The sequence below is a fragment of the Chanodichthys erythropterus genome, chromosome 6 (genome assembly GCF_024489055.1).
Source record: "Chanodichthys erythropterus isolate Z2021 chromosome 6, ASM2448905v1, whole genome shotgun sequence".
Classification (NCBI taxonomy): Eukaryota; Metazoa; Chordata; class Actinopteri; order Cypriniformes; family Xenocyprididae; genus Chanodichthys; species Chanodichthys erythropterus.
Window position 1 is genome coordinate 6,148,511 of NC_090226.1, and position 17,388 is coordinate 6,165,898.

A 17,388-nucleotide genomic window follows, 5' to 3' on the forward strand; every position below is an offset into this window, starting at 1 on the left:
CGAGACAGTATATACACAATCTCTAACTCTAGTGTTGATACGTACATCAATATCAATATGAGAGATGTTGCTAGATTGCCTGCGATCATCTGCAATCTCTTTAATTTACAGGAATAATGTAAGCTACTGTAAGACTATTGTACCATAGTACTACAGTAAATGTACTATCGTAAATATGAAATATACAGGTGACAATGGTAATAGTGCAAGATTCATTGTGTTTTGTGAATATTACTGATCTCAAATTCATAGAACGGACTTCACAAATCTATCGTTAGGTTAACAAGCACATGGCTAGCTAAGTTAGCTTACCTGAATCTGACAACCTGTTCAGCATCTGGCGTGACTTCTTTACGGGAACATCGTAGCCGAGACATTTCTCGGGTAAGGGTGTTCGTCAGTCAGCTTCCCGTCCATGAAATGTGGGCACTTCAAGTTTAGCGCCTTCAGCCATTGCCTCAGGTGCTCCTCCTCGTCTTAAGGCGGTGGGTGTTGAATTGTAAAGTGCAGCGCAACACTCCGACCGCTTAATATAATCTACCGTTACAGTAATAGGATTACGGCTAGAGACTAGCATTAGGTCCCTCTCAACCAGAAGTAAGATAACTAAACGAACGCAATGGTGTCACCCTTGTTGTCGTGAAAATAACGCGCGAGAGCTACAACCTGTCACTACACAGCCAGAGTAATCGAGCAAGCGCTTCAATCAATGATGAACCAATGGTAAGCAAGACCAACCCACCTAATTATCATACATGACAAAGAAATGTAAAAATAAATATGAAGATAAATTTAAAAAGTTAAAATAAATAAATGTTACAATAAATAAATCTGGAAATAAATACATATTGGAATAAATAAATATAAAAATAAATGAATGCATAAAATAAGTAAATATAAAGTAAATGGAAAAAATAAATAAAATAATAAATAAATAAAATTAGAAATAATTAAAACATAAAAGCAGAAAATTATAAATTTTATTAAAAATTAATAATGTTTATTTATCATGTTGTTATTCATTAATTTATTTTCCTATTATCACATTATTTATGTATTTATTAATTTATATATTCATTCATTTATTCATTTATTTATTTATTTATTCATTTTTAATTTCTGCCGGTTTGGTCCTCCATAGGAGGGGACTCGGGTGAGAAGTGGATTTTGTGAAGGTGGCCTTCAATCATCAAGGGGAAAATTAAGGGTAAGCATATGTATTGTATTTGTGACGTAATGGTTTATTATTGGCTGTTAAGTGCTCGGGTCAAGGGTTGCCAGGCAACCCTGCGGGTCACGCTGTATGTGGAGAGACATGACACGAGGTGAACTGCTATGTGCCATAGTTCAAAAATAAAGCTGATATTTGAGTTCGTAAGAGTGACATCTTTTTGTATCATGACAGTATTCAACATGACACGTAACACGATTCAACATATATAAGTTTTAGAGCAACATATATAAGTTTTAGAGCAAACATTCTGCTGTGTAATTGCTTATTTATTGAATATTTTTGCCAATTTGAAGGTGCCATTTAGTTACATGTAATACATTTTACCAATATAAAACTCATTTTCTCCTAAAATCAGAATGAAAGGAAAACCTTCTCAGATTCTGATTTGGCCTGCTGATCAGTATATGAATTCAGTAGTTATACTATACTGTACATACTGTCATACTTTCTGTACGTTGCACCTCTAAAGAGAAAAACAAGAAATGAAGCGGTTCATCCATGTTTTTTGGAGCACACAGAGGAAGTTAACAGAGATGTTGTTTCCACCTGGCAGGAGCTGTAGTTCACCTCTGTGAGAAGATCATCAGAACCTGCACAGATACACACTTTATTATCATGTTTCTATATCATGGAGCTCAGATTATGCAGAACTAAACTTACTGTTAAAGTGGCAGAGACAGATGAATCCCATGAGTCCAGACAGAAATAAACCAACACCAGTGAAAACCAGCACTACTGAAAGCCACGAGACTGACAAAAAAAAAAAAAAAAAAAAAAAAAGCCATATCTATGTTTGTTTGCATTGAGAAAAGTAAAGGAGTTTTACAGCGATTTTACAGAGTCTCATTGATTCAATGCTGACAAACCAGTTTCTCAAATTTAAAATGCATCAAAGAAACCTGAGTAAAGAATATTATTATTCAGAATAGCCGTTTTTTGTTGTGTTAAGTAGATTAAAATATTTTGAACGAGAATGTGTAAAGTGTATTTAAAAAAAAAAAAAAAGGGAATTATAATATTTAAATAATCTTTACTGGTACTGTTACATGATCTCTGTGTTGTTTAAAATTTTATGTTACTTCCTGTCCCAAGTGTCATGTTTGTAGTTCTTTGTAGTTTTCTTATTGATTAGTCTTTTTTGTTCTCAGGTATTTCTTGTGTATAAACTGCCCTTGTGTTTCTCCTGTTCCTCGTCAGTTGTACATTTATCCATGTAACATGTTAGATGTAGCCTATCTGGTGTTTTCTTTCTGCATTCTCTGTTTTCTTTGACTCCTGGTTCTTTTGTTATCATTTTGTTTGTTCATTAAACTTAAACTAAAATTAAATTTAGATCCTCGCCTCTACCTGTCATCATTTCTACTCCACCAGACACAAATTGATAAGCAAAATGAATAAATTTACTAATAATTAAGGAGCTCACCAGCTGTGGATTCTGCAGCCAGAGTTCCTGAAATATTAAGAACTTACTATTAAAAGTTGTCATCACAATGTATTCATCACAATTTAGAGTCACATTTAGTCTACTTACCTGTTGTTGTTTCACTTGTAGAGAATGTTGATGCTGAATCTGCAGAGAACATTTTGTCAGGTTAATGAAAAGACATGTCTCAAACATTAAACATGACACAGACTGTAGAATGATCAGCTTCTTCATATCAATCCAAACTAATGAGAACACAAAAATATTTTCTAATGCTAAAGGGAAGGTCAGAATATGATGAGAGGCAAAACAAATAAATTTACTAATAATAAAGGAGCTCACCAGCCGTAGGGTTTATTGTGATTTCATACCAAGTGGTGGATTCTGAAATATTTAGAACTTACTATTCAAAGTTGTTGTAAAAAACAACAACAAAAAAAACACACAATTTAGAGTCGCATTTAGTCTACTTACTCATGGTTGTTGTTTCACTAGAGAATGTCAATGCTGAATCTGCAGAGAACATTTTCCCAGGTTAAACATCAAAATAATCATCACCACAATAAGAATTATATATTTCAGATGAGCTTACATGATGCTGATGCTTTTGTTGTGTTTGGTGACTGAATTTGCGCAGGAAGAAAAACTATAGAGAAAAAACATACATTAAGAATTTTTTAAAAATTGTTGAATTGATTGTGAATGTGAAGATTCATATTAGATTAAAATGACATACCTGTCAGGTTGAATTTGTCACTATATGGTGAACGTTTGGATGAAGGTTCTGGAGAATAACTGCAGCTCATCACTTTACTCTTAACTGTCTTTAGATGATTAAATAAATATGTTTTGTGGAGTGTAGAAATGCACTGTGTTCTTCCAGATGGTTTTTGAGATTTTAGGATTTGTCGATTTTCATCTCCAATGTAAATAAAACAAGTATAAGCAGCATTATCTGATCCTGGTATTTGACAGTAAATTGTAAAATCACTAGTTTGAGGGTCATGGGTTACTGTAATGACTGGCTTCTCTTCTGAAAAACACCATATACAGACACATTAGTGTGGAGGAACCAGAGGATTATGACAATACTTAGAAGATAGCAACACTGTTCATAGTAGATGCTAAACAGTGACATTTAATGACACATTACTGTACCAAATTAAACATCACCGTGTGAATCTGTCGGTCTGTCATATTCAAGAAAAAAGATTGAGAACCACTGTGATATGCCTCAACACAATGCAGTATACATTGTTTCCTGAGTTTCCTCTGAACTCCTCCATTTGTTTTCATCACTCTATTTAATAGGAAACTCAGCAATAACAGTCTACAACCTACTGCAAGCAACTAGAAGAAAACTGCTTCTACAACCTGCAAAGAGAATTATCCACTAAAAGTAAAAACACCTGAATGATGAAATGTTTTCATACTATATGTATAGCTCAATGTGATGATGAAATCATTAAATATATATTTTGGTAATTTTTGTTTTTAGTCTCTCACAAAAAAAAAAAAAAGAACAAAGAACTAAAAACGGCTGCAGCAGACCAGCTGCGGAACATTCCAGCACACGGTACTTAACTGTATAAAGTATACAAAAATATACTCACACAAATAGGCATGTATATGCATTTTAAAATATTATAAATAAAAAATGCTAAAGCAATGAAATATGCATTTTTTCTTCTATCTCATTTTTTTTTACATCGTCACATCCCTGTATCCAAAAAATGGATTGACATGGCAAGTTCAGATCTATATATTTTTTCCGTAGTTGTTTACTGACATCTTTTTTGTATTTTTTATAAATGTAGGTAATACTTAAAACCAGTTAGTTCTGACACATAATGGTGAAAATATTCAAGTGAATGAGTATGAGTTTCTTTGTTCTGCGGAATGCAAAAGAAGATATTTTAAAGAATGTTGGTAATCAAACAGTTAACTGTAGCCATTGACTTCCATATATGGGAAAAAAAAATACTACAGAAGTCAATGGGGACCAACAGTTTGGTTACCAACTTTCTTTAAAATATCTTCTTTTGCGTTCAACAGAACAAAGAAACTCATACAGGTTTGGAACAATTGAGGGTGAATAATTGAATGTTAATTTTTGGGTAAACTATCCCTTTAAGATAATGATATGTGATTAAAAAAAAAAAACTTAATTTAGATTGAAATTGTCACTTACTTTGAGGTTGAACCTCCAGCAGGAGTGTAAAGATGATGAGCAGAACCATGTCAGCGTCACGTCAAAGAGTGAAGTGACACAAAGACACGCACCACTTTAAATGTACACGAGGAAAGAAGTCTGAATCATATCCACAGTGATCTGATGCCTGTTGTCAATATTGCAGTTGTTAATTGTATAGCTGCTTTTATTTTTTTAAACAAAATAAATTGAAATAATGAAGGTATCTTTAAAATATAATATGGAGGGGACCTTGTGGTTGAGAGGTGGATTTTGTGAAGGTGGGCCTTCAATCATCAAGGGGAAAATAAGATGACTTAACATAGAAGTTTTAGAGTAAACCTTGCACATTCTGTAATTTCAATAATCTGTCAATTTCAGGGATAGTGCAGTAATGTTACAGATTAGAAGAGGAGACCTGAGGACTTGCCATTTGCAAGACCTGTTAAATATGGCTGTCATGGGTAGTTAGACTATATAATGCAGATGAAAATGTAGATCATAAAACCACACTTACATATTTTTGGACTGTAACCTAGGCACATGGAACTGTCATGTCTCCCATTTGGACTTTTATGTTTAGTTTGCATTTTGCCCTGTTCTGTTCCTTTTTCCTGTTTTGTAGTCCCTTTGTATTCTAGTTGTAGTTCTTTTGTAGTTCTTTTGGTGCACCTGTGTCTAGTTAGTCTTGTTATCTCCTGTATTTAAGCCCCATTGTTTGTTATGTTAGTTGGTCAGTTGATTTTCTGGTTCCTCAGTTTTGTTTAATAAACTTACGCCTGCTCTTAGTTCCACACTTCTGACTGCCTTCCTTGTTACAGTAATGGTTTGAGTACTCGTACTATTTGTGCCATATAAAGATACAGTATGTAAAGAGTAAGAGAATCAGCTACATAGTTTCTACATTCAATCTTTTTGTGTACAAAACATTTAAATGTAGCAAAAATAACTGTACCAATAATAGATATATAATGAGAAACAAACACACCTGAACAAGCAGATCAATATCTTCAGGATTATAAGGCATCAGGTAGGTGAGTTTAATCAGTGTTGAAGCTAAACTCTGCAGGAAAGTGGATCTCTAGGGCCAGAGCTGAGAACTCCTTGACTAGATCATAATATTGAACATTTTTATTTAATAACAAAAACGGGTATTACATTTATTATTATACATTTACCTGTAAGAAAAAGATCCATATTTGATATAAAGTAAAATATCTGTATTCAACTTACGAAGAAAGTGTAACGCCTCTTGCAGTTCAAGCGCTTATGCTGCACCTTCCATATTTAACTTACAAAAAAGCATACGTTTCGTAAGTTGAATACAGAAGGCGGAAGCTAGTTATTTTACCATATAACTTGTTAAATATGAATTTATTCAGACGGCCTTTATTAACCCCCAGAGCCATGTAAAGTATAATTATGGATGGATGCGGATTGAGACACTTTCCTCAGCTCATGCTCGTTGGTCCCATTCACTGCCATTATAAATATAATACATTTTTAGAAAGAAGAAAATCATATACACCTAGGATGGCTTGAGGATGAGTAAAGCTTGGGATAATTTTCATTTGAAAGTGAACTAATCCTTTAAATATAAAATAAACTAATATGCAAAGAATTACATTTCGGTCAATATCTATTAAATATTAATAATCAGCTCTACATTGAAGTTTGCTGCATGCAAAAATCTAATCAGTTAATCATATGTAAGCATTGATCAGTATTAGTCACTGTACTGTACTGTACATACTGTCATACTTTCTGTACTTGTTTTTTTCTTTAGATGTACAACAAGTGAAGAAATGAAGCGGTTCATCCATGTTTTTTGGAGCACACAGAGGAAGTTAACAGAGATGTTGTTTCCACCTGGCAGGAGCTGTAGTTCACCTCTGTGAGAAGATCATCAGAACCTGCACAGATACACACTTTATTATCATGTTTCTATATCATGGAGCTCAGTTTATGCAGAACTAAACTTACTGTCAAAGTGGCAGAGACAGATGAATCCCATGAGTCCAGACAGAAATAAACCAACACCAGTGAAAACCAGCACTACGGAAAGCCACGAGACTGAGAAAAAAAAAAAAGAAGCCATATCTAGGTTTACTTCGAGGTTTGTTTGGATGAGAAAAGTAAAGGTGTTTTACAGCTTCACAGTCTCATTGATTCAATGCTGACAAACCAGTTTCTCAAATTGAAAATGCAAAGAAAACTGAGTAAAGAATATTATTATTCAGAATAGCAGTTTTCTTATTGATTAGTCTTTTTTGTTCTCAGGTGTTTCTTGTTGCTTGTTACCCCTGTCAGGTGTATAAACTGCCCTTGAGTTTCTCCTGTTCCTCGTCAGTCGTACGTTTATGTAACATGTTAGATGTATCTGGTGTTTTCTTGTGTTCCTGCACTCTCTGTTTTCTTCGACTCCTGGTTCTTTTGTTATCATTTTGTTTGTTCATTAAACAACCCTTTGCATTTAGATCCTCGCCTCGACCTGTCATCATTTCTACTCCACCAGACACAAATTGATAAGCAAAATGAATAAATTTATTAATAATAAAGGAGCTCACCAGCTGTGGATTCTGCAGCCAGAGTTCCTGAAATATTAAGAACTTACTATTAAAAGTTGTCATCACAATGTATTCATCACAATTTAGAGTCACATTTAGTCTACTTACTTGTTGTTGTTTCACTTGTAGAGAATGTTGATGCTGAATCTGCAGAGAACATTTTGTCAGGTTAATGAGATGGCTCTATAACATTAAACATATGACACAGACTGTATAACGATCAGCTTCTTCAAGTATATCAAACCAAATAAATGAGAATGCACAAAAATATTTTTCTGATGTTAAAGAGAAGGTCAGAATATGATGCATCTTAAAGTCTCAATATATTTTCTCACAGTGGTTTGTGTTGTTCTGAAGCACATAGCAGTGTGGTCGCAAAAGAGTAAACGGTTGAACAGACATGGAGCTACAAATAGCAGATATCTGTGTCAGGGTTCCTTCTGCCACTCAGGTTGGTTTGTTCTTAGTTTGGAGAACTCTGACACACATGTATCATCCTGTCTTTGTGGGTAATGAAAGTGGAAAAGAGCACTGTTCATTCACTCGCCCCACTTCCTGCTGATACCGAGACTTTGTGTTACAAGTCAGACTCTTTAACCATTAGGCCACAACTGACCCACTTTAAGTTTATGATTAGTTTTCTATGTCATTGGTGAACTTGAATATTATTTTGAATATGTATTTTTTATCAGATTAAACGAAGAGTCGACTCATCAGTAGATGTCTTTCTATTTATTATTCCACCACAACACACAATGTAGACAACGACCAGTTACACTTGTGTCCTGATCCCAGTGTTGTGCCGAATTCTGACCCCCACCAAATTATTACCCCCGAGTCCCCAGAATAGGTAGGTTTAGTCTCAATGAGGGGGGTAATAATTTGGCAGGGAGTTCAAATTCGGCATAACACCGGCACTCCTGTATAGTTTGGTTTCATTTCCCTGTCAGGGTCCAGACATTCATGCTCTATGTTTTCTTCTTTTATTGTGAACACACGGTTTGATTTGTCACTCCCTCACTGCCTGCTCTTGACTGTTTTTGTGTATTTTTGTCAAGTACCTGGCCTGTGAGTTGTCTTTGGCAAAGTGCTCTTGTTTTTGTTTGGTGTCAGCACATGGCTTCAGTCATGTTTGTTTCTATGTGCCATGTGTTCCCCTGTCTAGTGTTTTGACCCCAACCCCTCCTGTCCTCCTTCATTACTCTCCGCATTTGTTTCCATGTTTATTCACCCTGTGTTCTCTGCCTTTTGTCAGAATGTTGTCTGATGTGCCGGATCGTGCAGCCCAGGCTCATTCGAAAAACGTACCTTTGCCAACATTTTATTACATTGGAGTTTGTATGCATCACCGTAGTTCTGAATTGAAATGTCTGGTAAGTGGCACTAAAAGCTTAATGCTCCATCACGTTTAATAATGGACACCTACACTAAACCCTAAACCTACCCAATAGCGTTAACAAAAGCAAATGTGACATAAAAACACAATCGTAACCATTGCATTTTAGCTTGTTTTTGAACTCGTCTTTGAGCTCTTTTACCGTTACTCGTCTTTCACAGGATCCGTACCCGAGCTCTTCGCATTGCGAGTACAATTGTGTACCAGCTCCGCCACTGAGCAAGATTATGTCAGTAAACCTGGACATTTGGAGCTGGGTAAGTGATGCAAACTCCAAAATATATTAATTTACAAATCAAGCTTTATGGTAAAAAGTGTTTTGAGGACATAACATTATTGTGCAAGGAGCCGTGTGAAAACAAGTCTTTATTAATCCATAATCTGTAATCATAATTGTGTCTGAAAACGATTAAAAGTGCTTGCTAGTACTTGTTTTACTTCCTCTAGTTTTAATTCTGTCAGAAACTGCTGTGATACATTTACGAATTGGTATATTATGCGTTTTGTCCAACTCTGTTTGACCAACTCTGTTTTCCGTCATTGATTTAAAAACTTGAAAACTGTGATTATAACAGAAGTTATAATAACATAAAAGTATAATTTTAAGTTAAAACTTATACAGCTAAAATCCCAGTAAATTTTATTTGCCCAGTTGAAATTTATACAGGTTTTTTTTTTTTTTTTTTGATGAAAGTTAAAAAGTATTTAAAATATTTAAATTATAAATACTTTAAGTGTCACTTTTAATAAATTCAATACATCCTTGCTGAATGAAAGTAAATAAAAAAACTAAAAATAAAAAAAAAAACTGTGTTAATGTATGTATTTGGCTCATACAAAACTGGCCACACTAGAAACACAACCAGCAAATGTATACAAATTGTTCATTTGAACATTTCCTTTCACATAAAAATGATGCAAACAAGGTTTGTAAAAAGTAATTACATATTTGGTTTAATCACAAAAACATAAAGATCTCTTTTCGATTTAGACACATGAGCTATTACATTATCCAACAGAAAACAATACAAGATAGGTCTTTTTGTACAAATTTGTACCATTTTTTTGCATTTTAATTCCCATGAGATGCTATGACCAGAAAACTTGTTTATATGATTATTCAGCAATTCAAATAAAAATACTCATGAGACCACTTGAACAAAAGGAAGTGCACATTTAAGATCGAATGAAATTGATAACAAAAGCAAAAAATATCTCACTCTTAGAACAAAGATTCAAAAGGGATCTACATAGAACCCCAAAGTTCTTGACTCAATATGGCAAAAAATTCAGAAAAAAACAAATGTTCTTCTAAGAGTGAAAGTCAAAATGAGTTGCTTTAAATGATGAACATCAGTTGAAAATATTCAGAGTGCAAAAGGACAAAATATGAGTGTCTTTGGTATATACAGTAAAAATGGGCCTTGTGCTCATCAATACAACTGCCATTCACAATAACACAGTGTTGTTATGCATTGCATAACAGTATACATTCATGCTGTGCTTTTTGATGTGGCTACATGTGTGAAATCTGATTGAAGTTTATCACCTATGACAGTTTTTAAAGGCTTGTATTTTTTTAGAAAGCAGATGTTTAACATGCATTGGCTATGGAGTATTAAATCCTGTTTAAAATGAAGACTGATCAATTCTGGCCTGAATTAAAATAGTAGCAGGCAGAGTTGGATTCCATCAGATGACCGTCACCACACCGTAATCATCTTTGTCGTCACTGGAGACGGGTGGTTGTTTGAGGATGGTGTAATACAAAGGATTCAATTCCATCTGGAGAAAAAGTGAGTTTTTAAATGAGGATAAATACAGTAATTGCATGCACATGTGTAACCAACTGATTTACTTACCTTGGATTGCTTTGATTCTGCACTGTTTCCTGCATAACAACACACATCAGATATCAAATAATGACCACGATAACACTTTTTTTCGATGATGATGATGATTCCCCTTTAGACATTCTACTTCATGTCAACTAACTCTCATTACAGTATTAGTAGACTGTTTGCTTAATATCTGCTAACACTTTATTTTGATGACCTACAAAATAAAGTGTAACCTATTATTTTGGTCAGCTATAGCAAAAAATCTTTAGCAGCTTGACAAGCATTCATGCTGATCACATATCAAAACAAGGGCAGATCAGAAGGTGTAAAGCAGCATGAATATTAACCAACTGAAATAGTTTGGAATCTTTTCTGATTCTCAGTGCCAGCTAATGCAAAGGGTTGCCAATCCCTCTAACCTGTTTGCCGTGTGTTATATAAGTAGCCTATAATAAACCATAATGCTATTCATATGAAAATAATACACAAAATATAATATAGTACATAATATGGAGGGAATTGATTTTACTCTTTACCTTGTGGTTGAGAGGTGGATTGTACAGAGTTGATGGTTGAGTAAAATGCTGTATCTTCCTCACCAAGGCACTAAATAACAAAGATTGATCTATTAAATAGTGTCAAATATTAAAATGATGCCATTAATGGTTGATAATGATAGAAATACTTACTGAGTCTGAACCGGCCATTGTTAAAGGAACTCCTACAAACCAAGATGTCAGCAAACCTTGACATTAACGTGTATTTGACTTTTATTTTGAGTGAAATATGTATTACGTTTTGAGGGGAAAAGTAAAAACTTACCCTGTTTTCTACTCTTTCTTTCGATCCAAATCCTAGTGAATTTCACAAATATATTTTGTGAACCACTCTGCCTTATTTTCTTATAATTTCACCAATTATTTCATATATGCACAAAATGAACATCTTTACCTCTCATCCTTTGGCCTTCCTGCAATGAAGGAAACATCAAATCAAGTTGTCAGATTGACCAACTTTTCAACCAGAATGCTAAATCTATAAGCCATAAAGTCATGCCATTTATTTTTATACTCACGTGTACATCCGTATAAACAGATGCCAAACAGTCCAGTCAGTACAATTCCTCCACCAGTTGCAACCACAGAAATATAGAAAAACATCTCTGTGTCAGACAAAGATATAAAAGATTAGCAATGAATTCACTGTTGCATTACTGTATATTAAGTGTCAAATGCTGCCATTGGGTTACATAACATAAGCCTCTGAGTAAAGTTACTTACTTTTATTTAAGTACTTATTTAAGTACTTAAGTATTTCAGGGTCTTCGATCATCAAGAGGAAATTTATAAAAGAGAAATTGACCATTAGCATATGTGTTCAACATGCTTAAATAACATATTCAACTCTTTCAATATAAAATAGTAATTTCCCAGCTAACAAAGAATGTTCTTATAGAACGGTGACTAACATTCTGGAAAGGTTCTCTCAAAGTTATGATCAAACCTTCTTCCGGAATAGAATGTTCGTGCAAAGTTATCCTGGTCTTTAAAGGTGTCGTATGTAATATTGACAGGTAGCAGTTGAAATGGGTACTGCAGTCCAAATTTCAAAATATTGGAGAGAGTCGTTTCCCCTGCAAACTCCTCAGAATCGACGCTCACGCGTGTGCCAGATTGAGGACACGCAACAGGAGCAAGCGCAATTGACAGCAGAAGTTGAGGAGACTTACACACTTTTGATTTATAAGCATTTTAATATGCTCCCAATCATAGAGATTTTTAGGGTGCGTTCACACTTGTTATGTTTGGTTCGATTAAAACGAACCCTGGTGCGGTTGCTCGGTTAGTGCGGTTCATTTGAACATATGTGAACGCTGCCATCCGAACCCTGGTGCGCACCAAACAAGCGGACCGAGACCGCTGAAAAGATGGGTCTCGGTATGCTTCCAAACGAACTCTGGTGCGGTTCAATGATATATGAACGCAACACGGACCAAAGACATGTAACCGAACCAAAAACAGGAAGACGAGACCCTAAAAAGGACAGAATCCTCAGGCATGTCGGTTTTTTTTTTTTTGTCATAGTCGCGAGTTTGCTCATCACAGGCATCAGACGCGCGTCTCCACGCAGATCATTTGTGTGTGTGACGGATGGATTCCCGCCGCTGTTTTGACTACTTTACACATTTTATAAGCTCTTCATGAGTTCCCAGTTGGCCAAAATACCATCACATGCAGGCTACACACACACAACGAGCGCATTTACCTCAGAAAACAGCACTGTTTTGGATGTTCGGTAAGTTCCGTCTCAAAATAGGCAATACGTCATAAAATCCGACCAATCACGTTGTGAATGTATCCCTATGCCTTAAGGTTCGGTATCTTTTGGTTCGGTGATAAAATTGCCAATGTGAACGCTAACCGGACCAGGACGAAATGTTTTTTTTTTTTTCTTTGGTCCGGACCAAATGAACCAAACGAACCGAACTAGAAGTGTGAACGCACCCTAAGATGGATGCCGAGGCCTTTTAAGTTGGGTAGAATCTGTGATATGGAGACCCAGTTTGTTTGCTGGCTTCAATGACTGCAATACCGAGTGTTTTACTCCAACTGACAATCCAGGGTGTCAAAATACTATTGTGTAAATTGGCAGTGGGCAGAAAGAATCACACAGACCAAAACAAAAACAGACATTTTGACACACATTTCTGTAGCAAGTGTTTTTCAGAGAAATTAGTATGTGAACTTCTGAATATCTGCAAACGGTATTTTTATACAGTCAAAAAATTACATTCAGCACCTTTAATAATGTTCTCTATAAAATTATTTTTTCTTAAATGTTTTAGTTGGACATTCGTCTAATGTTGTTTTACTAAAGTAATATTTCTATAATGTTTGAAGAATTTGCATAACAAAGAAAAAAATACCTTTTAAACTTTCAGAGAACATTTTTGTTAGTTAAGTTACCTGGTGTATGTTCTGTAGTTTCAGTAACCGTAGACGATTCCAGGGATGCTGAAGATTTGTAAATAAATCAATCAAATGTGTTTTGTGTATGTAACAGATTAGAAGAGAAGACCTCAAGATGTACCATTTGCAGGACCTGTTGAACTCTGGCTGCCATGGGTCGTTAGACTGGTCATATCTGTAAGCAACAAAACAAATGTAGATGAGTAGATTTAAAGCCAACCAATCAAAATCTTTGATAAATAGAGGAAAATTAAGCAGAAAAGCTCTTACTGGTTATCGGATCTGTTATGAATTCAGTACTGGATGTTACAGCCAAAGCTATTGAAACCACAGGACAAGAGTTACACTACAAGTTAAACATTATTAATGGACGAAGAGTTTTTAAAAGACCTTTTATAATGTAAGTATAACAATAAGATGAATTTACAGTCAAGGCAACTCACATGTTGTTGTTGTGTCCATTGTTGACGCAGTTGATAAATTTGCTGTTTTTATAATAAATTAATGTTTATATATGAAATCATAATGATCATTTTAGAAAGTGCTGGAACAAGAAAGACACATACTGGCTTTAAAAAGCCTTTAAATACTCTATACTCCTAATGTCACATAATTATCTTTTTTCAGATATATACATTCCATTTTACAGTCTTTCTTTACTGTCAAGGGTGTATACAAATGTTTGTCCACAGGTTTATGACTATGATGTAAACTAAAGCCTATCAGCTGTTTTTAAAAACATCCGCCCCAATCCAACTTCCTGTTTCAATTGGACATATATCAACACAGGAATCAAAATGTTGTAATGGGTTTTTAACTGGGGTAAAGCAACTGAAATGCTCCTTAGTGTTTTCTTATGTGACGCATATATAAATTAATACAAGTTAAATCAGAAAAGCTGGAAATTCAATTAAAAATTCTAAGATTCCACCTTCAGTGGTTCCACTGGCGGTCAGTGTAGTTGGGCTGTCCTCTGTGATCGGTGGCAAAGATGACATGGCAGCCAAACCTTATGAGATGCAAAAACATCAGCTTGGAAAATAATAAACCACATTATCGATCTATTACACATAGCTGCGATTAAACAGCGCACCTCTGACCCTTACTGATACTGTGTCGGAAAGAGAGGATGTTGCGTTTTCTCCTAAGCTATACACAGTATAGTAGCAGGATATGTTGACATGTGAACTCTCTGCATCTTTTGACCACAGGATCAGTTCGTCGCTAGTAAGAGTGAGGTAACACGATGCACTTGGTTTTTTAAAGTGCTCCTGTCCTGCAGGGTAGAACATACATTCAGATACACGATGCTTCTCATGACCTCCACACACCATCTGCACATTTTCTCCATAGGTGGCAGATGTAGGAAATATTGTCAGGTTGGCCTGTGGCAAACCTAAAAAAAAAAAAAATTATTCACCTTTGCAATAAAATATAACAATTAATTATTAACTCAAACCTTTTTAGATTCAATTTGAATTGAAAATGCATTCATTTAAAAACATACAAATGTGCTGTGCTTGTGTTAGTCATTAATTTAATATACTAGTCCATATATATATATATATATATATATATATATATATATATATATATATATATATATATATATATATATACAGTACATTCCAAAAGTTTGGAACCACTAAGATTTTTAATGTTTTTAAAAGAAAGTTTCGTCTGCTCACCAAGACTACATTTATTTAATTAAAATACAGTAAAAAAAAAAACAGTAATATTGTGAAATATTATTGCAATTTAAAATATCTGTGTACTATTTAAATATATTTGACAAAGTAATTTATTCCTGTGATGCAAAGCTGAATTTTTCAGCATCATTACTCCAGTCTTCAGTGTCACATGATCCTTCAGAAATCATTCTAATATGCTGATTTGCTGCTCAATAAACATTTATGATTATTTTCAATGTTGAAAACAGTTGTGTACTTTTTTTTCAGGATTCCTTGATGAATAGAAAGTTCAAAAGAACAGCATTTATCTGAAATACAAAGCTTCTGTAGCATTATACACTACCGTTCAAAAGTTTGGGGTCAGTAAGAATTTTTATTTTTATTTTTTTGAAAAGAAATTAAAGAAATTAATACTTTTATTCAGCAAGGATGCATTAAATCAATCAAAAGTGGCAGTAAAGACATTTATAATGTTACAAAAGATTAGATTTCAGATAAACACTGTTCTTTTGAACTTTCTATTCATCAAATAATCCTGAAAAAAAATATTGTAAACAAATATTTTGTACAATTGTACACATTAAATGTTTCTTGAGCAGCAAATCAGCATATTAGAATGATTTCTGAAGGATCATGTGACACTGAAGACTGGAGTAATGATGCTGAAAATTCAGCTTTGCCATCACAGGAATAAATTACTTTGTGAAATATATTCAAATAGAAAACAGTTATTTGAAATTGTAATAATATTTCACAATATTACTGTTTTTACTGTATTTTTAATCAAATAAATGTAGCCTTGGTGAGCAGACGAAACTTCTTTTAAAAACATTACAAATTTTAGTGGTTCCAAACTTTTGGACTGTACTGTATATATATAAAATTAGTATAAAATTTTATAAAATATATTATTAAAAACCAAAAAGATAGTTTTTATTAAACTATTGACTCTTGAATATGAAAAGACACATAAAGGCTTATATAAAATAAATATTACATCTATATGTTAATCTGTTCAACATTTGTAAAAGTCAGGTCTAGAGTTCTAAAATGTATCTTCGTCATTATAATTGCGCAAGGAGGAAATGAATGGGAACATTCTCACAACTTTTGCTAAATGTTCTGAACAAACATTCTTCCAAGTAACAAAAATAGAAAGTTTGGTCAAAGTTAACTGGTCTTTAATAATGTTCTCAAAACCATTAGCACAAACACATTATTTATACATTGTTTATATGTTTTTGTTTTTTTTCTGAAACATTTTTCTGAAATGTCTGTATTTTTTTTTTTTTTTTTTTGCTTCTTGTTTCAGAGAACATTCAAAAGTAACATTCCAATAATATTTTAAATATATGCAAAATGAAATTGCATAACCAAATGGGAACATAAGCAAAACATTTATAGAACATATTTTTGTTAGCTGGGTTAATATCATTGTAAGGCATGAGAGATCACTTACCTTGTGATTTAACCTGCAGTAAAAGCTGAACGGTTATGAAGATGAACAGGGCCATTTCACTTTGTCTGAAGACACTGTGAACAAACATTACATTAGAAGTGAACAATAGATGCTACTCAGAAAGAGTCTGAGAGGGAAGTAGGTAATGAGACCTACCTCAAAATGGGTGAAATGTCTGTTCAACCTGACATGTCTGTAGAAGAATCCTGTGCTATTTAAGCATTACATTTAACCAGTTACCATGTATCAATCTCAGAATAAATTCAAAATTGACAAATAGATCACACAAGTAAGAAAAGTAAGAATCAAATTCCAGAAACAGGTAATTCACAAGGGTGGTGATGAAGACATTTAAAAAGGAAGTTTACAAAGTCACTTTCACTTTATGTATTAGCCTTTGTTATTACCGTTTTTCTACAGAAGTGGAAAACGAGAAGTACAATGATCCTTAAAGTTACATTAGGAGATTTATGTTACTTTTGTATTGTCTATATAGCAAATTTTTATGTTTAGCAGAATGTTGAATAATCAATAGGACTAATTTTTTTTGTGGTACTCCCTAAAAAAGTAACTAATTATGTTAGTTACTTTTTATGGAAAGCTTAAAGTTACCTATA

General features: G+C 33.9%; 2 protein-coding genes across 4 annotated transcripts; both read right to left on the minus strand.

The window, feature by feature from the left end:
• Positions 1 to 1,726: 1,726 nt before the first annotated feature.
• LOC137021851 (uncharacterized) lies at positions 1,727 to 3,539 on the minus strand. Its single transcript, XM_067388829.1, has 8 exons — positions 3,394 to 3,539; positions 3,250 to 3,303; positions 3,132 to 3,170; positions 3,000 to 3,041; positions 2,766 to 2,804; positions 2,658 to 2,684; positions 1,895 to 1,984; positions 1,727 to 1,824 (listed from the first exon to the last, which is right to left on the minus strand). Exons 1-8 carry the CDS (start codon positions 3,461 to 3,463, stop codon positions 1,727 to 1,729), a joined length of 459 nt encoding a protein of 152 aa, XP_067244930.1. The 5' UTR covers positions 3,464 to 3,539.
• A 6,230-nt stretch (positions 3,540 to 9,769) lies between these two features.
• Positions 9,770 to 17,123, minus strand: LOC137020994 (uncharacterized). Of its 3 annotated transcripts, none has more exons than XM_067387164.1 (16): positions 16,928 to 17,123; positions 16,772 to 16,845; positions 14,916 to 15,017; positions 14,553 to 14,630; positions 14,065 to 14,106; positions 13,892 to 13,939; positions 13,743 to 13,796; positions 13,619 to 13,666; positions 11,933 to 11,974; positions 11,728 to 11,814; positions 11,604 to 11,622; positions 11,475 to 11,506; positions 11,342 to 11,397; positions 11,189 to 11,258; positions 10,674 to 10,702; positions 9,770 to 10,596 (listed from the first exon to the last, which is right to left on the minus strand). In XM_067387164.1, exons 2-16 carry the CDS (start codon positions 16,824 to 16,826, stop codon positions 10,504 to 10,506), a joined length of 855 nt encoding a protein of 284 aa, XP_067243265.1. In that variant the 5' UTR covers positions 16,827 to 16,845; positions 16,928 to 17,123; the 3' UTR covers positions 9,770 to 10,503. The 3 variants fall into 3 exon arrangements, with proteins under 3 accessions (XP_067243265.1, XP_067243264.1, XP_067243263.1); XM_067387163.1 differs by having other exon boundaries at positions 11,342 to 11,373; positions 14,715 to 15,017; XM_067387162.1 differs by having other exon boundaries at positions 14,715 to 15,017.
• Between the last annotated feature and the right edge of the window lie 265 nt (positions 17,124 to 17,388).